Source organism: Bubalus bubalis, chromosome 7, assembly GCF_019923935.1.
Source record: "Bubalus bubalis isolate 160015118507 breed Murrah chromosome 7, NDDB_SH_1, whole genome shotgun sequence".
NCBI lineage: Eukaryota > Metazoa > Chordata > Mammalia > Artiodactyla > Bovidae > Bubalus > Bubalus bubalis.
Genome location: NC_059163.1, coordinates 7061341 through 7087707, shown reverse-complemented (window position 1 = coordinate 7087707; position 26367 = coordinate 7061341). Strand labels below are relative to the sequence as shown.

Here is a 26367-nt window from a genome sequence, read left to right as displayed (position 1 = left end):
CATGGGATTCTCCAGGCAAGAGTACTGGAGTGGGGTGCCATTGCCTTCTCCGCCTGTCTTTCCTAATAACTTGAAATTCCCACTAGAGTGAGCTTGGCAGCATTAGAATCCTGTCTTCCTCTTTCAGCCCCCCATCTCCTGAAACAGCCCCTGGTACATTGGCAGAGGTCAACGTCATTTGTTCATTCAGTGCATACACGAATTGTCTTTTTTTAAATATACAGACTGCTTTTCTCACAAGAATTTAAATCTTTTTAAAAGAAGGCTTTCCTGGTGGTCCAGTGGCTCAGATTCTGCACTTTCAACGCAAGAGGCCCAGGTTCCATCCCTGATCGGGGAACTAGATCCCCCATGCCACAGCTAAGACCTGACACAGCCAAATAAATAAAGAAATATTTTTAAAAAATGAACTTACATTTTTCAGTAATGAAAGCAGATTCAATTCAGATGCCAAATAAAGTCTCTTTAGTTTATTGACGTCACCTGGAAGAGCCAGGAAAGTGACAGTCAGCATCACCTCTAATTGCAACAACTTCATATTGTAACAGGGGTTGACGGACAGTTGACGGCCCACCCCATAAAATCCCGTTCACAGCCCTTCAGGATAAAGCCCTTCAGAACCTTCAAAGGCCAGCAGAGCCCTGCCTGTTCCAGGCACATCCTCCCTTCGGACATATGCTCTCCTTTGCTCCTTTCAATGGCCTTCTTTCCAAACCATTCTCTTTTACCCCAGGGCCTTTGCACATGGGATTCCCACATCTTAGAAGTGCTTTCCCAATGCTCCTCCTGGTTAATGACTGTTCCCTTTTCGTATTTCAGATCACATATCATTTTTTCAGATAAGCTCAAGGTCTTGTGGAGGTTGCCTTGCTAAATATTCCCATAACACTCTTTAGTTTCCCTTCAGAACACTCTCCAGAGTTTCATGAATTTATCAAATGATCATCTATGTCCTAAATGAGATATAAATAAGAAATAGCTTCATTTGTCTTCTGTCACTTCTTCCAGTCAAATCCTCCTGGATCTTTGCCTCTCCCCTTTCATGACAACTCAAGCAAATTCCTTAGCTTTCTAGCCACTTTCAACGACGTGAACCCTCTTGTTAAGTCAGTTGTGATTCATTTTCCAACATTAAAAAGACAAATCAAAATCAATACCCCAAAATCATATCCAGTACAAAGCTTGTCCCTTCTAAGGCTCCAGCTGATAATCTGTTATGCTTTTCAATCTTCCCCCATCTTCTGCCTCTCCTTCCACTTTGGGCATGCCTAGAGTCAGAGCAGAGAGAAAAGGGAATTAGAAAAATGTGACCAAATTATTTTTCCTTAATGGATGCTACTTGTATGCTTTTATCCTGGCTGCCAATATCTGCTCAGGTCCCCAGGTATTCAAGTGCTCTCTTTCTCTGGTTGAACATTTCTCAGGGCTATCAGAGGTTTTCTAAGGCAGCTTCGTGGCACACAGGTTTCTTTTTATTTTTTAATTAATTTTCTTGTCATATAACTGCTTTACAATGTGTTAGCTTCTGCTGTACAAGAAAATGACTCAACCATACAGATACATATACATCCACCCCCTCTTTTTTGGATTTCCTTCCCACTTAGGTCACCACAGAGCTTGAGTAGAGATCCCTGTGCTACACAGTAGGTTCTCATTAGTTATCTTTATTTTATATGTATTATCAGTGGTATATAGGTTTCTGATATGGATGATAACATCACAGACTCAGTGGACATGAATTTGAGCAAACTCCAGGAGATAGTTAAGGATAGAGGAGCCTGGCACGCTGCAGTCCAGACCCTTTGCTGGGGTCACAAAGAGACAGACAGGACTTAGGGACTGAACAACAACAACAACAGTGGGTGATAAACTTCTGGAAGGATGCCCTGAGTTGTCCACACACCAGCCTCAGCTTCTGCACTTGGTGATACACTACCTGGCTTCTTGGCCTCCTCATCCCAAGAGGACACCCTCCTGCCTCAAGAGGTCCCACTGAAGTGGTCCTGTTCCAGCTGCCATCCTTACTACCTTGTATCTCTAGGGAAATGCATACATCCTTGCCTCTTCAATAGCTGCTTCTACGCTGCTCTCTCTTGTCCAAATAGCCTTCTGCCTTCAGAATTCCCTAGTTTCTGTGTTCACATAAGATATCAAACATTGGGGGTGGGTCAAGCTCCCTCACATTTCTCTAATCCCATAAGAGCTGACCAGCTTTCAGATTCACAGCTCAGTACAGATCCACCTGGAGAACAAGACGGTTTCTTTCTTGCAGTCACCTCTAACACTCTCAGTGATTTCTTGAGGACCATGCCACTAGGTTAGGAGCTGGTCAGTATTATTCCTCCCTCCCTTCCTACATACAAAGGGAAGGGAGAGGGCATTCCCTTATCAATTAATAGCTCTCTACCTTGATGACTTGCTTCAACTATTCATTCAGTTTGAATTTCTAGTTTTCTCTTATAAAAAGTGGTAAAAGTGGGAGATGGCTAGTATCAGATCCAGCTGGGTTTTGGCAAGTCTTAAATGAATGTGTGGGCACAGATTGCCCATTATTCTCTGCCTTGAGTCCTCAACTGAGACTCCAAGAGGATGGAAAGTCCCAGTTAACATCTGTTCAACACAGTCTTGTGATTATTCAATGAATGTCTGTCTTCCCCCCTAGACTTTTTCTCTCCAAGGACTCCATGTTTGCACACCATTGAATACCAAGATCAAACACTCAGTATCTGGCATATGATAGGAGCTCAATAAGTATGTGATAAGGTGATGAATTAAAAAAAAAAAACAGGATGAAAGAGTGAGAAGACCAGATCAGATTTACATCACTAACACTCCCTGGCTTGGAAAGACTAACAGAGGAGGCATCAGTTGAGCAGAAGTAGATAAGGGAAAGATTCTCGATGCCAGGCCACTGAAGCTTTCAGAATTGCCTGTACAGTCTTTGAAGAAAGTTAAGCACCTCCACCCAATCCACTGGTGTGCAGATGCAATAGATCTAGTTAAGAAGCCATGAGTTAAGAAGCATAAGAGAAATCTAAATATGTTAAGAGGGTTCAAGGGAAGGAAAGGCTGCACCTGCTGAGAGCATCAGGGAGACTTTCTGGAGAACATGATGTGTATGGAGGACAAAAGTTAGGAAATGAAGAAAAGGACATTGGACAGACATGGCTAGCAGGGACTCGAAAGCCAGAGAAGGTGACATAAGCAAGGCACTGAGGCTAAAAACACAAGATTCCCACCCGAACCTAGAGCTGTGGGAAGGAGAAGAGGGGGGTCAAGAGAGTCAGGTGTGTGAGACACCGACTGCCAGCTGAGCATGTGGATGCAGGAACCTGGTCTTGTAAAGTCAGCGAGCCTTTAGGGCACATTGCAGAAGGGTTACGTGGGCCCATGGTGGGTCAGCCTGCCTAAATTCCTCATCTTCAAAAGAAGGATGATAAAATTATTCACCTTAAGAGGTTATGGTGAACTTCCCCAGTGGTCCAATGGTTAAGAATCTGCCTGCCAATGCAGGGGACACTAGTTCGATCTCTGGTCCCGGAAAATCGGACATGCCACAGGGTAACTAAACCCCTGCATCACAATTACAGAAGCAACAAGAGAAGCCACTACAATGAGACGCCCGTGCACCACAGCTAGAGAAAAGCCCATACACAGCCCCAAAGATCCAGTACAGACAAAAGTAAATGAATAAATAATTTTTTAAAAGGAGGTTAGGGTGAGAATTAAAGGGGAAAATGATGTAACGTCTTCGCACATAAGCTGAGAAAGTGAAAGTCATTCTGCCATGTCCAACTCTTTGCGACCCCATGGACTATACAGTCCATGGAATTCTCCAGGCCAGAATACTGGAGTGGGTAGCCTTTCCCTTCTGCAGGTTACCTGCAGGGAATCTTCCCTACCCAGAGATCAAACCCAGGTCTCCCACATTGCAGGCAGATTCCTTACCTTCTGAGCCACAAGGGAAGCCCTAGCACATAAGCTAGGATCTTCTTTTTAAAATAATTCTAGTACCTGGAATCGACATATATATATGTATGTATGTATGTATTTTCAGTGTTGTGCTGAATTAGCTGAGACCAGCAAGTAATGGTTAATTCCTCACAGCTTTGCTTTCAGTAAATCAGGTTGGTAGCTTGAAACTGGCTCTGACGGGAGTATTTACACCAAGGAAATTGACAAAACTACGGATCTGAGCCATTTTCTTGAGAGCTGTTTCACCAGCACACTGTGAAACGCTGCATGAACATTGATTGGACTGGTCTAGATTGAACTGAGTTCAGTTGAAAAGTGAGTTAAGCCTACAGAAAAAAAAAAATCACAAGCTGAAAGGAAAAAAAAAAATCTGCCTTAGGAAAGACAGAATAAGACCTCGGCCTGAGCATGAGCGGCAGGTAAAAACAGAACCCCACTTCTTACCTTCAGTCACTCTCTCCTCCGTGGCTCATCAGTAAAGAATCCACCTGTCAATGCAGGAGACTTGCAGGAAGCCTGGGTTCAATCCCTGGATCGAGAAGATCCCCTGGAGAAGGGACTGGCAACTCACTCCAGTATTCTTGCCAGGAAAATCCCATGGACAGAGGAGCCTGGCAGGCTATTGTCCATGGGGGTCGCAAACAGTCGAACACAACATAGCGACTAAACAACAACGACCATACTCCCTTCAGCGTATTTTTCTATCCATCATTTTTTTGCCACTGTCTCTAAAATTAGTGTGAAAATAGCTGAATGAAATAGGCAATAACAAGCTTTAAATTCCGTCAAGGTCTGAACACTAGGAGATTATTTCAAAGAAGTGTTCTATCTGTGAAGAAGCATAAGTCCAGGAAAACATAGATTATAAAACGTTATCTGAGATGAAAAATAATGAAGAAAAAAACAAATATTGCAGAATGAAAAAATTACTGTGATTTTAATAAGAAACCTTGCCATCAAACACTATAGGGAATTTAAGTAAATTATGAATGATACAGAAAAGCAAATATGAACACCCATCAGTTCAGTTCAGTCACTCAGTCGTATTCAACTCTTTGGGACCCCATGAATCACAGCATGCCAGGCCTCCCTGTCCATCACCAACTCCTGGAGTTCACTCAAACTCATGTCCATCCAGTTGGTGATGCCATCCATAAATTGTACCAAAACGTGGCCAAGTTAAAACAGAAAAATAAGAACACATCTATCTCTCTGGTAGTCAACAAATTCATCCATTTCTAAGCTCTTTGGCAGAGGCGGTGTCAACACAAAGAGAAGTGAATGAGAAAAGCCCTTTAAGAAATCATCACTTACACGCACCCCAATGCTCATAGCAACACTGTTTATAATAACCAACTCAACTGCCCATCAACTGATGGATAAAGAAGATGTGGTGCATATATACAATGGACTATTACTCAGCCATTAAAAATGAAAGAAATAATGCCATTTGTAGCAACATGGATGGACCTAGAAATTATCATATTAAGTAAATCAGAGAAAGACAAATATCATAGGATAGCACTTATTTTAAAAAAATTTTTTAATTAAAAAAAAGATACAAATGAACTTATTTATAAAACAGAAAAAGGCAAAAAGAATAGAAACAAACTCACAGATATAGAAAATAAACCTACGGTTATCAAAGGGGAAAGGGAGAGGAGGGAATAATTAGGAGTTTGGGATTAGCAGATACATACTCTTTTATATGAGGCTTTCCAGGTGGTGCAAATGGTAAAGAACCCAACTGCCATTGCAGGAGACATAAGAGACAGGTACTCATTTATATGCAGAGTACATGATGTGAAATGCCTTGCTGGATGAATCACAAGCTGGAATCAAGATTGCCGGGAGAAATAGCAACAATCTCAGATATTCAGATGATACCACTCTAATGGCAGAAAGTGAAGAAGAACTAAACAGCCTCTTGATGAGGGTGAAAGAGGAGAGTGAAAGCTGGCTTAAATTCAATACACATATAAGATGATGGTATCCAGTCCCATCACTTCATGGCAAATAGAAGGGGAGAAAGTGGAAGCAGTGACAGATTTTCTTTTCTTGGGCTCCAAAATCACTGTGGATGGTGACTGCAGCCATGAAATTAAAAGATGCTTTCTCCTTGGCAGGAAGGCTGTGAAAACCTAGACAGCATATTAAAAAGAAGAAACATCACTTTGCCAACAAATGTCCTTATAGTCAAAGCTATGGTTTTTCCAGTGTTCATGTACAGATATGAGAGTTGGACCATAAAGAAGGCTGAGTGCCAAAGAATTGATTCTTTCAAATTGTAGCTCTGGAAAAGACTCTTGAGAGTTCCTTGGACTGCAAGGAGATCAAACCAGTCAATCCTAAAGGAAACCAACTCTGAATATTCCCACCTGATGTGAAGAACTGACTCCTTGGAAGAGTTTGAAAAAAATTCATGGAAAAGTTTTTAAAAAAAAAAAAAAAAGGAGGAGGAGGAGGCAGAGGATAAGATGGTTGGATAGTATCACCAACTCAATGGACATGAATTTGAGGAAACTTCAGGAGATAGGGGAGGACAAAGGAGCCTGGTGTGCTGTAGTACATGGGGTCACAAAGAGTCAGGTATGATTTAGCAACTGAAAAACAACAACTACTTCATATAAAATGTCTTAATAGATGGACAACAAGATCCTACTGTATAGCACAGGGAACTATATTCAGTATCTTGTAAGAAGCTATAAAGAAAAATATATGTATAACTGAGTCAATTTGCTGTATACCAGAAGCCAACACAACATTGTAAATCAACTATAGTTCAATAGAAATAAAGTCATAACTTGTATACAAATGTATATATACAAATGTGTATATACATATCCACAGGCTGGCATTCTGGTAATTAAGATTATAAGGACTGCAATTCCAGTCCAGGCTTTTAGAAGGCCTCAGAGGGGAGTGTGGGGAGATTCCTTTAAGTTCAGATAGTCAGGATTTTCTTACATATGACAGTGAGTTGTTTTGCGGTGCGACCCTAGGAGTGAACCAATGAGAACATTCAGCCTCTATCATCCATGTGCCAATTCAAGTTCAAATATAGTCATGCCATTTTTTTCTTCCAATTGCTTTTCAGGTTTCCATTTGCTTTTATTAGTAGGTAGACTAGTCAAAGGACTTCCCAGGTAGCTCAGCTGATACAGAATCTGCCTACAATGCATTTAGTCCCCAGTTCGATCCTTGGGTCAGGACAATCCCCTGGAGTTGGGCATGGCAACCCACTCCAGTATTCTTGCCTGGAGAATCCCCATGGACAGAGGAACCTGGTGGGCTACAGTGGACTACAGTCCATGGGGTCACAAAGGTGGGACACGACTAAGTGACTAAGATCACACATACACTAGTCAAGATCTAAATCCTCTCCCTCCGTGAACAATTTAAGAATTCTAGGGGCTTTCTTGGTTTCAATGGGGTCATTTCTACTTCTAACTCAGGCAGAAAGTGAAAAACAAAACCCTGATGGTCTACTTGCCTTGTTGTTTTAGCTTCTACCAAACTGCCTCACCCTATGCAGAGTCCGGTAGATGCTTGTGTGTTTGCAGGAGATGTTCTAGCTGACCTCATCATTACTCACTCACCAGGCTTCAATATAATGACCCTCTTAACCTACCATGGTGTGTTCAACCACTGTTTCCTAAAGACGAGCCACCATGACAGAATGACTCAAGACAGATGAACAGTCAGCCTCAACCATGTATTCTTCCAAAACCAGCCAACTACAAATCCTTTAGGCTTTTTGGCCCAGATTCCCACATACCCCCAGCTCAGTTGCATCCTCTGGTCCACAGTGTCCTTTCTTCACAGCAGACTTTGGATCAGGTCAATCCTGTCATCCATGACTACTCTTGATTCCTTCCTTTCTGGAAGTAATCACCCTTGATTCCTTCCTTTCCTGAACTCCTTGGAGGCTTTAAGTAAACAATCTCAATCCCTCTCCTTCCAAGGGTCCCTGAGAGGCAAGTCTTCCTCAAGCCACTATCAAGTCATCCCTTTATGCACTAACAGGGTCACCTGAGGGCCTTCTCTCAATGACAAGCATCTCCTTCCAAGCGACCTGTATAGCTTTTGCATGTATGCAGAAGCTGACATTAGTTTTTAAGTTCCACCTCATTAAGCATGAGATGAAACAATTTTAAGAACTATGAAAAAACTAAGGAATAATCAAACACAACCATCTTATTTTGAGGATGAGAAAAATAAACCCAGGGATTCTCTCTGATTAACAAAAACTCTGCCTCGTATCTGTGCTCAAGGCATTGGTTTTGTGACCCTATGTTAGCACTCAGATTTTGCACAGCCAACAAATTCAAAAGACTATTTTTTTCAGATTGGGGGTGATGGTGGACGTGCATGTTTGCTCAGTCACTCAGTCATGTCCGACTCTTTGACCTCAAAGACCTTAGCCGGTCAGGCTCCTCTGTCCATGGGATTCTCCAGGCGAGAATACTGGAGCAGGTTGCCATTTCCTACTCCAGGGTATCTTTCCAACCTGGGGATTGAACCCATATCTCCTGTGTCTCCTGCATTGCAGGCAGATTCTTTACCCACTGAGCAATTAACCCAAATATGGGAGGACAGATAGCCAAGGCGAAGTAAACCTTTTCAGAGTAAGGAGTCCACCAGTCTTCTTGGTAAAAATTTGTGACTTGTGCCCACTTCCCCAACCGGAAGTACTTCTTTCAATTTGCATTCTAAGTAGCTTGAAAAGTATGGTGGGGAAAGCAAGATAAAAAACAAAATTTTTCGGTGACTTATTTTCTGTAAATGCCATCATAAATTACATACTACTTTTGCTGAGAAGATACGTGAAGTTCGTACCAAAAGGACAGAAGGAAACTAACTGCACTGACGATGAATCAATCGTCATAGGGTTTGGAGAACCATCTGCCTTTTGAGTTGTTGTGATCAGTTCTCAACAGGAACAAAGACCTATTAGCCTTCTAAAAATACCCAATCATGTATCCATTCAGCAGAGAACAAAGGAAACAGCAATACAGGATGCATCCCCCTCTTTCACTTTGCAGCATGTGGAATGAGGGACTATTTTCCTGCCATATTTACCCAGAATAGGGACCACTCCCCTTGCTATCCCAGGAGACACAAGCCCAAGTCCAGAATCTGAAGATTCTACATTGAAAATGCTCAAATAGGACATAACTGTTCTAAGTGAACAACTAATTTCCAGTCAGTGAGTAATTTTTTTCCTGAAACATTCACTCAGTGGAAAACAAATGAAGAGGGGAAAAAATTAAGTAAACAAATCTGAAAACGAGGCCACGACACACAAGAGATGGAGGCGCCTGTACACTTAACGGGCGAGAGAAGACAGCACTCCCAGGTTTATGTTAAACAAAACCGTGGTTTCAACTGGCCCTGACTGAGCCTCACCCGATGAATGACTTCCAGTGCCTCCGTCTCTCTGGGACCAAAGGAGAGAATTATTTTTAGCACAACTATTTGAAAATCTCTGAGAACTTGGATCTGTTTTTCTGTCTGGTACCAAAGCAAGATTTTCTCTGAGCTCTCATGAAAGATCCTCAGTCTATTGTGGATTTAGAATTCTGGAGCAACCCCCATCCCAGAGCAAGGTATGGTGTTTACTCTTTTTTTAGAATCTTGGCAGATGGCAGCGGCAACATCCTGTTTCATTATGGTAGCTTTTAAGTTTATGAATCAAATAGCTCTGGAAGAAGAATCCATGAAACTGAAGGCCTGGGTTCAAATTCCTGGTGTAGCGCTAGCTTTGTGACTGCAGACAAGTCACCTGACTTCTCTGCACATGGGTTCCCTATCTGACCTACCAGGAGAGAGTCTTTGGGAAGACAGGGCTTCACGTGTCAAACAGACAACAAACTGTTTGACAAATGTCAGCACTGATTATTGCTGTACCATCATGGCCTTTTATATAAAGCAGCCAGAGCTTTATAAATCAGGAGCTGTTGATAAGAATAAATATCGATTAACTCTTCCTTCACTCAACCCCTGTTGATCCTCTGCTGTAGATTAGTCTTTGCCCTAAGTGTCAGTGATGGAGTTTACATTTTGGTGGAGCAAAGGCAATAGTCAGCCATCACACCATGTGGCTGTGCGATCATGGAGGCTGGAGTAGACACAGGAGAGGGAGGGGCTTCATGGGCAACAGAAGAAGGCGTTCTGAGAAGGAAAACCCAGGCCCCCAAGGCAGAGCTGAGGAAGCACAGACAGAAGGCACTGGAGTGTGAGCACCTCAGTTCCCGTCCTGTTCTGCTCACAGCCCAGAGGACGACACAGCCCACTGTTGTGAAATCCCTTCCCCTGTAAGCCAAGGATGTGTCTCACTTTGGCAGCCATGCTTACCTATTCTTCTAATGACTTCCAGGCAAAACACATTTTCAAATTGAATTAGTAATCGAGCCCTTTGCCATGAAGTCATGCTACAGTTTCCCTCACATGATGTCGGGAAGAAACCCAAGTGTTCAGAGACAGAAGAGCTTGGTTCAAATCCTACCTACCTGGGCTGTTTCAGGGCTGTGTGCACTTGAGCCCTCGGGCTCTCCATGTGGTCGCAAATGGCAGAGTTTCCTTTTTGTGGCTGAATAATATTATACTGCATATTCTATATATTTCCTTTATTCATTCATATATTTCCCTCATCCATTCATCTGTCAATGGAAACTTAGGTGGCTTACATGTCTTGGCTAGCGTGAATGATGCTGCTATGAATGTTGGGGTGGATATACTTTTTGAATTAGATTTTTTGTAGGAATTCAAATATCTCTTCAAGGTAATGATTTTCACTTCCTTCAGATATATACCCCAAAAGTAGGATTGCTGAGTCATATGTTAGTTCTAATTTTAATTTCTTGAGGAATCTCCATACTGTCTCTTCCAATGGCTATACAAGTTCATATTCTCATCAAGGGTGTACCGTATTGTTTTTCTCCACGTTCTCATCACTTGTTTTCTCTTTTCAATGACAATCATTCTAATAGATGTGATAGCTCGATGTGTTTCTGATCTGCATTTTCCTGATGATTGCTGATGTTGAGCATCTTTCATGTTGCTGTCCATTCATATGTCTTCTTTGGGGAAAAAAACTGCCTATTCAGATCCTTTGCCCATTTTAAATTGGATTATTTGGTTTTTACTACTGAATTATACGAGCTCATTATGTATTTTAGATATTAACCCCTTATCGGATACATGATTGGCAAATATTTTCTCTCCCATATTTGCCTTTTCATTTTGTTTATCATTTCTTTTGCTGTGCAGAAACTTTTTAATTTGATGTAGTCCCATTTGTTTATTTTGGCTGTTGTTGCTTATGCTTTTGGTACTATATCCCCAAAACTGTTGCCAAGACCAATGTTACTGTGCTTTTTTCCTATGTGTTCTTCCAGAGGTTTTATGATGTTCAGCCGTACATTTAAGTCTTTAACCCATTTTGAGTTATTTTTCTGAGTGATGTGAGACAGGATTCCAGTTTCTTTCTTTTGTGTGTATGTGTGTGTGAATATCTAGTTTTTCCAACATCATTTATTTATTGAAGAGACTGTATTTTGCCTTGTGAGTATTCTTGGCTCCCTTGTCAAGTATTAGTTGACCATGTATGCATGCGTTTATTTTATTTTACAATAAAGGAAAACCATACTATTTACAGAAAGATCTCCAACTGTGGACAGATGTTCTAAAAGTTGAACCTTTGCTCTAATTTATCCAGTGTTTTTCCAAGTATTTTACATAGCTAGTTTAACAAAAACAAAGGGTTCTATGACCAAGAAGATTTGTAAAACACTGTATACTACATTCCTACATTACAGATTCAAAATACACATTAACATGAAGGTTTTGAAATCTACAGTACCACAGAGTAATTTTAAAAATATATGTTTAAAAGAATTAAAGTTCTGTTACTTCGTAATCCTTACAGAAAAATTGCATAGAGAGTCATTTACAATTAATATCCAGGACAGATCTGTTCAAATTAACAATAGTTCCAGACCTTTAATTTTATAACTCCAAAGGAGCACAACAGTGGGGAAAAATACATTTTAACACAAATTCTACATAAATTTACATAATTCAATGCAATCTTTCAGGATATTTTATATGAGGAGTGAGTGCTAATGTGTATAAGATTTCCTTTTGTAGTTTTGAAAATGTTCTGAAGTAGATTGTGGTGTACATTGAATTGTATGTTTTAAATTGATCAGTTTTATGATGCTCACATTAAACCTCAAAAAACTTTAAAAATGTTGTAATGTGTATAGAGTCATGACTCACATAGTTTATTCTCATGCAAAATAACCAAATTCATTGCAAACCAATGGGTGAAGGATGGATCATTTAATACATAGTGTTGAAAATATAATGGTGCATTCCTACCTCACACTTTTTATCAGAAAAATTTCCAGTAACTCAAATTTTAAACATGAAAAATGAAACAAAGAGAAGGAAATGACAACCCATGCCAGTATCCTTGCCTGGGAAATTCTGGGAGCCTGGTGGGCTACAGTCTGTGAGGTCACAAAGAGTTGGACACAACTGAGCAACTAAATTTTTAAATATATAAATGAAACAAAAAGCTAAAAGAAAAGAATTATTCTTGTTATCTTGAAATGGGAATGGCCTTCTAAGCACAAGAAATTAAACCTCAAAAAATACTTTCACAATAAAGTGATTTTTAAAAATACACAAACGAAGTGAAAAAACAAACTAGGAAAAGCTATTGCTGCTCATGTTATAAACCACATGCAAAGAAATATATATGTAAATATCCATGGCACTATTGTTTGTAATAGCACAAGGATAAAAATATCCCAAATATTCATCAACAGGTGACCTGTTAAATATAATACACCTTTATGATGGATATTCTATAACCACTAAAAAAAGAATGAGGCAGCTTTATCTATATACTGATATGGAAAGATCTCCAAGCCAGGTGAAAAAACAAGGTGCAAGAATTTGCATACAGTACTTTCATAGGGGGCAGGACATAGAAGTCACAAGCAACAGGAATTGCCTCTAGAGAGGGAACCTGGATGTCTGGGAGACAATAGGGAAGGAGAAGAGATTTCCTTTTTATTGCACACCTTTTTTTTTTTATTTTATAAATGTGTATGTTTTAGCTATACAAAAAATAAATATTTTTAAAACTCTAGACTATACACAATTAAAACAACTTGGCAGAAAGTGAAGAGGAACTAAAAAGCCTCTTGATAAAGGTGAAAGAGGAGAGTGAAAAAGTTGGCTTAAAACTCAACATTCAGAAAATGAAGATCATGGCATCTGGTCCCATCACTTCATGGCAAATAGATGGGGAAACAGTGGAAACAGTGGAAACAGTGTCAGACTTTATTTTGGGGGGCTCCAAAATCACTGCAGATGGTGACTGCAGCCATGAAATTAAAAGACGCTTATTCCTTGGAAGGAAAGTTATGACCAACCTAGATAGCATATTCAAAAGCAGAGACAGTACTTTTCCAACAAAGGTCCATCTAGTCAAGGCTATGGTTTTTCCAGTGGTCATGTATGGATGTGAGAGTTGGACTGTGAAGAAAGCTGAGCGCTGAAGAATTGATGGTTTTGAACTGTGGTGTTGGAGAAGACCCTTGAGAGTCCCTTGGACTGCAAGGAGATCCAACCAGTACATTCTAAAGGAGATCAGCCCTGGGTGTTCATTGGAAGGAATGATGCTAAAGCTGAAACTCCAGTACTTTGGCCACCTGATGGGAAGAGTTGACTCATTGGAAAAGACTCTGATGCTGGGAGGGATTGGGGGCAGGAGGAAAAGGGGACTACAGAGAATGAGATGGCTGGATGGCATCACTGACTAGATGGATGTGAGTTTGAGTGAACTCCAGGAGATGGTGATGGACAGGGAGGCCTGGCGTGCTGTGATTCATGGGGTTGCAAAGAGTCGGACACGACTGAGCGACTGAACTGAACTGAACTGAACTGAAGTCCTTTATCTGTATTTCTCAAACACTGTGAAAGGAACCCACAGACTCCAGGAAGAGTTCTTTAAGTCCTCTCTTTCCTCTTCCTTTTGTAATATTCTCATATTCTATAATTCTTCTCTAGTCTTTTTTCCCCGAAAAATCACACCTCTCTCCCAAAACAATCTCCTCTGCCTCAACCTGAGTATTTTTTTGTGCCAAGCACTACTCTAGACATCAGTGGCTAAGGCAAAGATCCTTGCCCTCGTGGAGTTTGCATTCTATCAGAAAGAGATATTTTAAATATTTTTATAAATAAAAATTTTAATAAAATATTTCATATAATAATCTATTGCTAATAATAAATAAAATAAGAATATTTAAGAATAATCTAATAAATTAGAGGATGATGAGAACAATGGACAAGAGAAATATTAGAGCAGCGTGAGGCAGGTCAGGGAGTAGGAGATGGTTTGTGATGTTAGATAAGGAGATAGGGTTGTCTTTAATGAAAGGGAAGCATTTGAGCAAAGACAGAAGCAGATGAGGAGATGAGACATGTAGGCGTCCTGGAGGAGAGAGATCCAGACAGGGGGAAGAGACAGTGTGAAGGTCCTATGGCAAAGCACACCTGGTATCTTTGAGAAACATCAAGCAGTACAGTTTGTGGTTGAAGCTGGGGAAGTGGGAAGGAGAGTAGAAGAAGATGAGGTCAGGAAGGTAAGGAAGGTGGACAAGGTAGATACATGTAGACCATGTACCACGAGGCTTTCGACTTTTAAATGAAGGACAATTAAAAGGTGATCCCACAGTGTGTGTGTGTGTGTGTGTGTGTGTGTTAGTCACTCAGTGGTGTCTGACTCTGCAACTGTAGCCTACTAGGTTCCTTTGTCTCCGGAATTCTCCAGGCAAGAACACTGAAGTCAGTAGCCAGTCCTTTCTTCAGCGGGATCTTCCTGACCTAGGGATTGAAGCCAGGTCTCCTGCATTGCAGGTAGGTTCTTCACAGTCTGAGCCACCAGGGAAGCCTCTGTAGTTTTCTATTATAACCCACATTCCCTTGTTATCCTGATGACTCAAGTCCCAAGCCTTGAGTAGTCACTCATCATCGTGTTATCATCATTCATCAGGTACCACAATACGTCATCCCTCAATTCTGATGAGGATTTTTAATGGATAACCATTCTGAGGGCCTTTCAAAATATTCTAACTGGGAATGCTTTAGGCATTTAGACTATTGTGCAAACAATATTCCAGTGCATTTGCCAATGAGTGGCCATGATTTATTCAATAATTACATCAGTTTTAGTTTTAATTTGTCCTTCCTTTGAGCACCATGGTCTGGCTTGTTGCTTTTGCTGTTGTTTAGTCACTCGGTCATGTCTGACTCTTAGTGACCCCATGAACTGTAGCCCACCAGTCTCCTCTGTCCATGGGACTTTTCAGGCAAAAATACTGGAGCAGGTTGCCATTATTTTCTCCAGAGGTTCTTCCTGACCCAGGGATCAAACTCACATCTCCTGGGTCTCCTGCACTGCCAAGAGGATTCTTCACCACTGAGGAAATATTAATATCCTTTCTTCTGAGCACATCTTTAAAATGTCTACACCCTCTATTCATCATAACCTCAACTTTGACCACATGGTTCTCCATAGACTGATCCCCAATGATGGTCATGTGTGTTTCAGCATCTCCATCAGGATCTGAGATGCCATTGCCCAAAGCATCTTCCCTTCAGATCATTTCAGGTCCCTCCTAGGACCAGCTGCTGGGCTCAGCTACAACAATCCATTCCAGGTCTGATTAAAAGCTTCCTTATAAGTACCTGTTCTTCTCTTTCAAATCCCTTCTCAAAGCTTCCTCTAATCAATTTTCTACAAAGAAAAAGAAAGTAGCAATTTAATAACCATGTCTTGTTTTAACTGACAAAGGTTTGATAAAAAGATTCTTTCCATTTTCTCTCATCTGAGGCACCTTTGGAAAGACTAGTATGTTTATCTGATCTGTTGGGGTTTTCAGAAAGTGCCTTAATTCCAGTAAAGTAATAGGATAAATAATTTTGAGTTTGTGCTCTAAACAGAGCATAGCAAAAATATTTGCTTTCATTTTTTTTTTTTTATGAAGGGCAGGGGCACTGGGAATGTGGAGATTTGGTCAAGGATACAGAGCCTTTATTTGGATAAGTTGCTTCAGTTTTTCACTAAATAAGATTTCTAGGAATCAGACTTATTTCGAACCACATGTACACTCTGTTTTTCTCAGTTTGTCATTCCTAGGCTCTGGCAAATTTCTGGATGTGATTCCAAGATGTTGCAATTTCCCCATGGGTGCCATAAAAGTGGTACAGTGTGCTGGTTAATTTTCTGATGTGGCTGTCAAAAAATAAAGAAACTCTATCCAATTGTTTTTCTCACAAGCTATGATTATTTCCTTTGGACAAGTATATTCCAGGCATAGACATCAAGCATTGTACAGATTTCTTCTTAAAGCGCAGGTCCAACCACACAAAAACAACTCATTTACACCATTCCAAAAGCACATGTATGCTTCCCCACTCAAGAGGCAGACAGCCCTAAGGCTGTTAGCCTAGAAAATCAACTGTCCCCAGCCTAACTACTCACCACTCCGTCTATATGGCAAATGTGATGCTAATAGATGATCCATCATTGTCAGCATCCAGGCTCTGTGAAAAAAAAAAATCCTATTAGATCAGGGCTGAGGAGACCTGTTGCCTATTTCACTCAGGGCACATGGCAGCTTGCATGGTTTAGTTTCACTCAGCTATTTAATTGAGCCCCAAGACTAACAGCTTAATGGGACACTAAAGTATTCTATCCTGTGGATTTTAAATTAAAGTTTGAGACACCCCCGACTCAGGACATGCAAAGAACTCCAATTAACACTAATTGGCATTACACATGATTAGCAAATGGAAAACATGATTTTCCTGAAAATGTCACTTTCCTTCACTTACTTTAAAAAGTCTATAAATTCTAAAATAATGACCATGGATGCATACAAAGATTAGATATAAAGATGTCTACCTAGTATGGTGCTTATCCTGGCCCCCCCCAAAAAAACAAAAACTGGAAACAAAGATTAAGGGGAAATGGTGTACATAAAGGACAATAGAGACAAATGCAAAAATGTTTTTAATGTTATGAAAATTTTTGACATGGGGAGATACTCCTTACATATTGTTCAGTGAAAAAAAAGTTAAAGACTCCCAGGAATGTCATAATATCACTTTTCTTCATGGTACAGAAAAAAAAAAGACCAGAAGAACATATACATCAAAGTATAAACAGTAATTATCTCTGCATGGTGAGAATAATGTTGATGTTTATCTTATTCATTTGCATTTCTTTTTCTTTTTTAAAATGCATGTTGTTGTTCAGTCACTCAGTCGTGTCTATCTCTTTTGCAACCCCATGGATTGTAACCCACCAGGCTCCTCGGTCCATGGGATTTCCCAGCCAAGAAGACTGAATGGGTTGCTATTTCCTTCTCCAGGGGATCTTTCCAACATAGGGATTGAACCCAAGTCTCCTGCTTGGCAGGGAGATTCTTTACCACAGAACCACCAGGGAAGCCAAAAAAATGCATACTTTTGCAAAAAAAAAAAAATTATTTTTCAAAGTCCATCATTAATTCCTGCAGGGAAAAAATTCAACAAAGTGATTTATTTTGGAATTTTAAAAATCAGTGCTTCATCTCCACCAACTGAGAACTATCAGTAATGTGCTAATTCAGACAATGTTTTCTGAGTCACCAGGAATTTTACAAAAGCATTCCACCAAAGTAATTTGTTCAATAAATACATTTTTCTTCCTTCTGACTTAAGATAATATTGTGCTTTTACAATAAAGCTTATTAATAAAAAGAGTAATATGTACCATATGTAAAATAGATAGCCAATGGGAATTTGCTCTATGACGCAGGGAACTCAAACTGGGGTCTGTAACAATCTAGAGAGGTGGGATGGGGAGGGAGGTGGGAGGGAGGTTCAAGAGGGAAGGAACATAGGCATTCCTGTGGCTGATTCATGTTGATGTTTGGCAGAAACCAGCACAATAAAGTAAAGCAATTATCCTTCAATTAAAGATAAATAAATTTAATTATAATAAGGATAATGTGCTAATAAACTTCAAGTGGAATTATGAGGGGAAACACGGTATTTAGACACCCGTGGCAAGGTGGTCCCTGGGGTGAATTGTTGAAAATGCCCACTCTCCTGTTCCTTTATCCTGAAACCCCCACCTAAGCGGGTGCACTGATGTCCGTGTGTTTCTCTTTCAGAGCCAAAGATGTTTGTCTTGCTCTATGTTACAAGTTTTGCCATTTGCGCCAGTGGACAACCGCGGGGTAATCAGTTCAAAGGAGAGAGCTACTCCCCAAGGTATATCTGTAGCATTCCTGGCCTGCCTGGGCCTCCAGGCCCCCCTGGAGCGAATGGTTCCCCCGGGCCCCATGGTCGCATCGGCCTTCCAGGACGAGATGGTAGAGACGGCAGGAAAGGAGAGAAAGGTGAAAAGGGGGCTGCAGGTAATGAATGAAGTTCCCTAAAAACCCCTCTGTCTCTCCCACCTTAAGATGACTCCCTTGCTTTGCTGCTTTTTCAAATGAGAAGCGCCCTTTCAGTCCTTTCCCGACCTCACCTTCATTAATCAGACCATTTATTGAGTCCTTGCTATGCCGCAGTTGCTCTAAACCCTCTAACTGCAATCTCACTGCTTCCTAATGACGGCTCTTTCAAGGGGACGCAGTCCCGTTTATAAATGAGAATGCAGAGTGGCAGATGATTCAATAAGTTAAGGAAGATGGAAGGGCAGGGTAATGCCTGGCAGAGTTGAATTCACCTGGAACATCTGATACCCACGACCTCTGGGCTGGTACAGTGGCTGCCTGTGAGAGGGGGCATGGATGGATAGACGGACAGATGGATGGGGAGGAGACGGACAGATGAAGCAGAGGACAGGAATTAGGAGCCAGAAGCACAGGGGCCATCCTCTCTGCACTCAGAGCCTCAAAAAGACACAAAAGGCTTCTAGATTTTACTTCTCGAACAGGTGAAATGACAGTAGTACTGTATAACCTTTGCTGATCTTTCTTAGTTCAACACTCTCCCACCTGTCCGATAGCAGCTAAAAATCCAGATTTCTTACAGCTCTATACAGCAAGACAATTGTCCCCTACTCTTTCAGTAAGTGTCACTTTTTTCCCCCCCACAAATAAGTTGGCTCATGAAGCTTGCCAGATTCTGCAATGCTTCAAAGTAAACCGAATTAAAATTCTAGTGAGGCTGTGTTAATGATAAAAAAAGGAAGTTTTGGATGGAATCAATCTCTGAAAACAAGTTTCCAAGTATAAAATGTGGGACAAAGATAGGAAGAAAAAAAATCAATAGATCTAAGAAATATGTCTCTAGTCACTGCATGTGATTTACTGATGTTATGGGAAACAATATCATTATATATATATATATATATATATATTCAAGTGATTAGATAATAATTCATTGCTGAATTTCTTATGCAGAAAATATTTAGCAAATCAGCAGCTACTGAATCTATGGCCCTTAATCAACACCAGATAAAGTATCTTTAGCTGAAGTTTCAACATCAGATAAACTTTCATCTGGAGCTCTCGCGTCATCTTTCAATGTCTCCTATTTGGTAACTCCTGTGAACACACTACTGTGTCATGAATATGCTTGAAATTCTATAATAACACCATGATCATAGTTAGATATTACTTGCCTTTTTAGCTTACTGTGTCTGGAAATGGTTATGTAGTGGTCACACAAAAATGCACTGGAGTCAGAAAGATATGATTCTTTCAATTACTAACTTGGCATCCTTGGGGGAGAAAAAACCTTTGAATCTCAGTTTCCTCTTGGTAAATTGGAGTTAGTAAGTGTGATTGTGAAGATTAAGAAAAATAATACATACAAAATGCTTAAGAATAAGTGCCATGTGATAAGCATTCTGTAAATGTTTGCTGTTATTATCTATTACACTGTGATCTGCGAATATTAGTCATAGCTACGTTTGTGAATATCCAATGCCATATAATAAACTAGAAATGACCTATCTGTTTCATGAGGTAATTGTAGTGCTATTTAAAGATATGGATATGGATATGCATTCAGAATTAATTGAATGTTAGTAATTGACCCTGGTTCTGAAATAGAATGTTAGCAGTTAGATCCTGGGGGCTTCCCAGCTGGCATAGTGGTAAAGAATCTGCCTGCAATGCAGGAGATGCAAGAGATGTGGCAACCTATTCCAGTACTCTTGCCTGGAAAATTCCATGGACAGAAAAGCGTGGCAGGTTACATTCCAAGGGATTGCAAAGAGTTGAACATGACTGAGTGACTGAGTAGACCCTGATGCTGGGAAAGATTGAAGGCATAAGGTGAGGAAGGCAGCAGAGGATGAGGTGGTTAGATAACATCACCGCTTCAGTGAACATGATTTTGAGCATACTCTGGAAGATAGTGGAGGACAGGGGAGTCTGGTGTGCTGCAGTCCATGGGGTCCCAAAGAATCAGACACGACTTAGCAACTGAACAACAACAATTGCTACAATTTTAACCATGTATGAGATCAGGTAACCCCCATATTCACCAATCCATTCACTCATCCATCCATTCATGCATTTTTCATTCAACAGATTTTTGTACACCTCTTGCTCTCCAACATTATTCTAAACCAAGGTTCCTCAACCTCCACACTAATAATATTTGGATCCAAATAATTGTTGCCATGGGATGGCTATCTCATGCATTGAATGACATTTAGCCACGTCTCACTTGATGCCAGGGCATTCCCCACCAGTTGTGACAACCAAAAATGTCTCCTGGCATTGCCAGTTTTCCCAGGGTGCTGAATTGTACCTGGTTGAGAACCCTGTTTTAGGGAATGTGAACATGAACACAACATTGCTGCCATCTTGATAAGCAAACATTGGGTGGGTCAGGCCAATGGGCGCACAGGGTTACAATATGTTGTCATCATCATCATCATCACTATTAATTAAGAATTTACTGTACCAGTGATTTTTACATTAAGTACTTAATTTCAACCATAACCTTATTAGGAAAAATCATAATCAATAATAATGTTACAAAAGACAAAATCGATATCCAAAAGTAAAAAGACTTTCCCAGTTTTATTTAAATCCAATGTATACATACATATAGGTAAGGATATACACCAGCTAAGAAAAGCAAGAATGTCTGTGTGGTCAGTGAAGGCACATCACATTTACAAACAATAAGAGCAGAGCCCTGGGACTTTGAGGATTAGCTTTTAATGTGTCTGGAACTGGACACAACTCGGCTGGGAGCTTCTGCTTCCTGTTTCCCCTTTAATACTGTGTATGTCTTCCCATTTATCCCCACCACATCCACCTCAGCCCCCTGGCAAGGTCAAGTATATGCTCTGTCCAGCTTCCCTACTCTAAATTACAGAGTTTGAATTATTAACTTTCCATAAAAATATGTTTCCTTCACTGTGAACTGAAAGTGTTAGTCCCTTAGTCATGTCTGATTCTTTGTGACCCCATGGACTATAGCCCACCAGACTCTTCTGTCCATGGAATTCTCCAAGCAGGAATACTGGAGTGGGTAGCCATTTCCTTCTCCAGAGGATCTTCCTGACAAAGGGACAGGTCTTCTACATTGTAGGCAGATTATTGACTATCTGAGTCACCAAGGAAGGCCGTCTCCCTCACTGGTGTATAGCAATTATTGTGGTAGCATATTTTTTTTAATTAATATGTGAAATCACATTCCCCGGAGGAGGAAATGGCAACATACTCCAGTATTCTTGCCTGCAAAATTCCATGGACAGAGGAAACACTAGAACCACCCACCTTGTGAAGAGATCATTCTGTTTTATTATACTGCTTTGGATGTTTATGAACTTAGTTATGACCCATATTTGCAGATCACAATGTAACATGTCATAATAGCTAACTTGGGGATAAGACAGTTGTCATTCAAGTCAAGGGCACTCAGACCCAGCACAGCACCTAGCATGTAGTGGATGATCAATCAGTATTAGATGGTTTAGATGGATATATGCATGTGCACATAAATGTATGATGAGTGCATGGGTGGATGCGTGGATGGATCAAAAAAAGAAATAGCACTAAAGAAAAAAATCCTTATAAGCTCATTTCATGGAGAACCAAGAAGAAATCCATTCTCTCCAAGTTTCAGTATCTAAGCATAGACTAACACACCATAATTCTCCTCTCTACCCAGCATATGTCTGACTGAATAGGGAGGGGAGAGTGATTTATCCCTTCATTCCATTCTTCATTAATTGGCCCTTATCACAGGGCAAATCCTTCAAGCACACAGGAAGAGTTACTATAAATTATTACAGCTAGTCCCTGGTTATCTAACTCCCAGCAGTTCAAAATATCCAATAACTATAGAGACCCCAGTGTTGAGATTATAGAGACCTTTTCATGGCGTTGTAAAACTGCATCTTAGTATTTATGGTCTGGTCTCTAAGATTTTCAAGAGAATCAGACCTCAAGAAATCTAGTCCAAAACCTGCATTTCAAGGACTGAGAAACTTAAGTTGTAGAGATAAAGCCCCTTCTTCACACTCACCCAACTAATCCACAGCTGAACCAGAGCTTATCGGGTCTGCTGAGTCACTGTTTACTACTTTTCTCCCCGGGTTTAGAGTGGATTTAGATCCAATATTTTCATAGTACAAATGTGGCATTTGAAATTCAGACAAGAGCTGACTTGCCCAAAGTTATAGGGGCAGAGGAATTTTAGTACATAATGAAATTTAGTGGTAGAAATTGCTACTGATGCCAAAATGTTTTTTTACTGATACATCAAAGTCATGTATAAAGACAGCTCCTATTGAAAATAAAATAGCAATGTGTAAGTTGTAGTCCTTGATTCAAAAGTTAATTTCACAGTAAAATAGTATTCATATTCCTTTTCTACCAAACAGAAACAAACATCAAAAGATCAGACTATCATGGCCTTATTTCAAGAAATAAATACTAGTTTGTTCTGGCTGGCACTAGTGGAATTGTTACCAAGTCCAAGCTTGCTCTGCTTACCGTACAACAGGCCAAGGAATTGGAGAGGAGGTATTGAGGCAAGAAATATGACTTTTTTTGGAGGCCAGCTGATTGAGGAGATGTTAGACTAATGTCTCAAAATAACCATCTATGGGGTCTGGATTTCAGGTTCCTTTATAGATCAGAGATGAGGGAAGGTGAGGAAACGAAGTAAAAAGGCCATTAATCTTGCAAATATCTCCTGGAATGGCAAGCCTCAGGCAGGGGATGTGTTAATTTCTTTCTTCCTGCCATCTACAAATGGACTGGGTGGTAAACAAGGCACTTTAACATTCAGGCAGAGGGGCAGGCTTCTCTGAGATGGGCCGTTATGTATGATTATAATAAGAAAAGTAATAAAAAACAAGTCAGAGAAACAGTTCCAACATAGAGTCAGAATTGGCTTTTCCCTGCAACAGAATTTAAACTTAACAGCAACGGTCATCTAGAGCTGGAGCACAGCCCTGTGATCAGTAACAAAGCTGACCGTGCTGCTGTTGCTGTATCCGGTTGTTGCTGTTGTCAAGTCACTAAGTTGTGTCCAGCTCTTTGCAACCCCATGTTGCCAAAAAAGGGTTGCATTCATTATTAGCATTTTTCTATGCATCATAAATTACTAAACAACTTCTTTGTCAAATCATTGAGACAAAATACTTGATGTTTTAAGGGTATAGCTTTAATTCTCCTGAAACTTGTATTATCCAGAACACTTCGTTGCTAAATTTGCCAAATAACTGAAAAAATAATCAAAACTTATAAATTGATGTATGTGTAATAGCGAAGTAAGTGATATCAAAGTACTATCAAGATAAAAGACTTAGCTAAATAAAATTCCAGAGAACAGATACATAGTTAAGAGTAAAATTACATAGTATAACAATAATATACTTTCTCTGACTATAAAAATATCACAAATTACCAATAATCTGGATACTTTTCAAGAAGCTATTTATGAAATGGATTTTGCCATAGCACTGAATGACATTTTTTATACTTTTAGGTCACTGTTATTTTTCACAGCCCTTACGTCTTTCCTACATATATGGAGACCCAGAGAAATTTAAGGACTTGACTAAAATAATACATCCACTTAGCTGTAGAGTCAAAAAACAAGTTTTTTCCCTTTTAATTTCAGCCCCAAAAGTAAAAGGCATTTTGATGAAGGGAGAACATCATTATGCTCTATATCCAGTCCTAGTCTTGCTACTGACGCAACTTTCTTTCCCTCTCTGGGACTCAGTTTTCTCCACCAAAAGAACTCCCACACCGTGGTGGCAGTCACAGTTGTTTGGTTATCATGAAATATTGAAGAGCCCTCTCTGTGTTGCACCTCACAATTTACACATCTCTCAAGAGATATTCAGGTGCCAGAGTTAGGCAGGCTGGAGTTCAGATCACCTCTCCATCCTTCACTAAGTCTGTTCCTTCGAACAAACTAACTTCTCCATGGCTCAGTTTTTCATCTACAGTTAGAAGCAATAATAATTCCTAGTTAACAAAGTTGTTGCAAGACTTAAAGCAGATGACGCATGCACGTAAGGCATTGCAGCTGGGACATTGTAAATGTTTAACAAATATGAGCTAATCTAACTTGAATTAACTTTTTATAAATAATACTGGTAAAAGCTGAACGGGGCACATAACTAAGTAACCTCTAGGATTCATCTTGTCCTGCCTACCCGCATGACCCCACTCTGGGGAATAATATCATCATGCTTTTGAATTCCTCCAGTAATGATGAGTGTCTGTGTGTATCTAATTTAGCAGCAGGTGATTCATCATCAAAATGATGGTTAATTTTTTTAATTAGTCAGGTTTTAGATGATTTCTCATATATTCAGGAAAATTTTCTTGATATTTTGATTAAATTTTTCTGTCTTCATTGCAGCCCATCAGTGATTTTTTTAAAAAAATATGAATTATTCAGTAGTATACTGTTGAAAGTTGAGAAGACAAACTTGGGGTGTGTGGGCATGTTGTTTATGACTCTATATTTATAGGAACTATTAACTAAACTTTAAATTCTTTTTGAAGGTTTGAGAGGTAAGACTGGACCCCTAGGCCTTGCTGGAGAGAAAGGGGACCAAGGAGAGACTGGAAAGAAGGGACCCATGGGACCTGAGGGAGAGAAAGGAGAAGTAGGGCCTCCTGGGCCTCCTGGACCAAAAGGAGACAGAGGAGAGCAAGGGGACCCGGGGCTGCCTGGAGTGTGTAGATGTGGAAGCATCGTGCTCAAATCTGCCTTTTCTGTTGGCATCACAACCAGCTACCCAGAAGAAAGGCTGCCAATTATATTTAACAAAGTCCTCTTCAATGAGGGAGAGCACTACAACCCTGCAACAGGAAAGTTCATCTGTGCCTTCCCAGGGATCTATTATTTTTCTTATGATATCACATTGGCAAACAAGCACCTGGCCATCGGGCTGGTACACAATGGGCAGTATCGGATAAAGACCTTTGATGCCAACACAGGAAACCATGACGTGGCTTCAGGGTCCACAGTCATCTATCTGCAGCCAGAAGATGAAGTCTGGCTGGAGATATTCTTCACTGACCAGAATGGGCTCTTCTCAGACCCAGGTTGGGCTGACAGCTTGTTCTCCGGATTTCTCCTGTATGTTGACACAGATTATCTAGACTCCATATCAGAAGACGATGAGCTCTGATGAGGACTGCTGGCCTGAATGTCCCAAGATCCTTATGGCAGACACTTTGATTTAATCTGGGGCCCTGGAAGTTGGAAGGAGCGGAAATGAGATCCAAAAAAACTCCCACTCAGATTCCAGAGCATTTACAGACAGTTCTAGCAGAATCCGTTAAAACAAGTTGAACCACCAAACCATTGAAACCACACTAAAATGAATTATATAAAACAAAAATCCAGATATGTTCTCTCAAAAGTGATGTTCATAAATATTTAAACAAATTAAAGACAATGTTACAAATTTTCTATTAAATTTCTTGAGTCCTAAAACCACCTGGCAATGATATTGTCTCATTAAATCTTCATAAAATTGCATTTTTGCCTGTTATTTAAGAGAATCAAAACATCCCAAAATCCTTGACAATTCTCAAAAACTGTAATACGTAAAAATACAAAGGTGAGAGATGCCAAGTAATTTCAAACAAACTAAAGTGATTATTTTGCTATATTATTTTTTCCTTCATGCTTGTATATATTCACTCAACAATTCTTTGAAGAGACTGTAGGATCCAGACACTATATTGCTGGGTCAGATTTAATTAGTTAAGACAAAATCCCCAGGCTAATGTGTATTGAGCATACTGTCACAGTTCAGCATGGTAAGTGCCATGGCAAATAGGTTGACTCAGTGCTGGAAGCACACAGGAC

At 40.2% G+C, this 26367-nt stretch overlaps 1 protein-coding gene across 6 annotated transcripts in view; it reads left to right on the top strand.

Moving 5' to 3' along the window:
• C1QTNF7 (C1q and TNF related 7) overlaps window positions 1-25989 on the top strand; it is a 135049-nt gene extending 109060 nt beyond the window's left edge. For 3 of the 6 annotated variants that reach the window (XM_044945628.1, XM_025289679.2, XM_006054938.4), the window contains exons 2-3: window positions 18216-18461; window positions 25050-25989. In XM_044945628.1, coding sequence (XP_044801563.1) covers window positions 18224-18461; window positions 25050-25681 — 870 coding nt within the window. In that variant the 5' untranslated portion in view covers window positions 18216-18223 and the 3' untranslated portion in view covers window positions 25682-25989. Of the gene's footprint in view, window positions 1-8609; window positions 9585-14824; window positions 14911-18215; window positions 18462-25049 lie in introns of those variants that run through there. The other 3 variants (XM_044945627.2, XM_025289681.2, XM_006054937.4) reach the window with 3 other exon arrangements.
• Window positions 25990-26367: the final 378 nt, after the last annotated feature.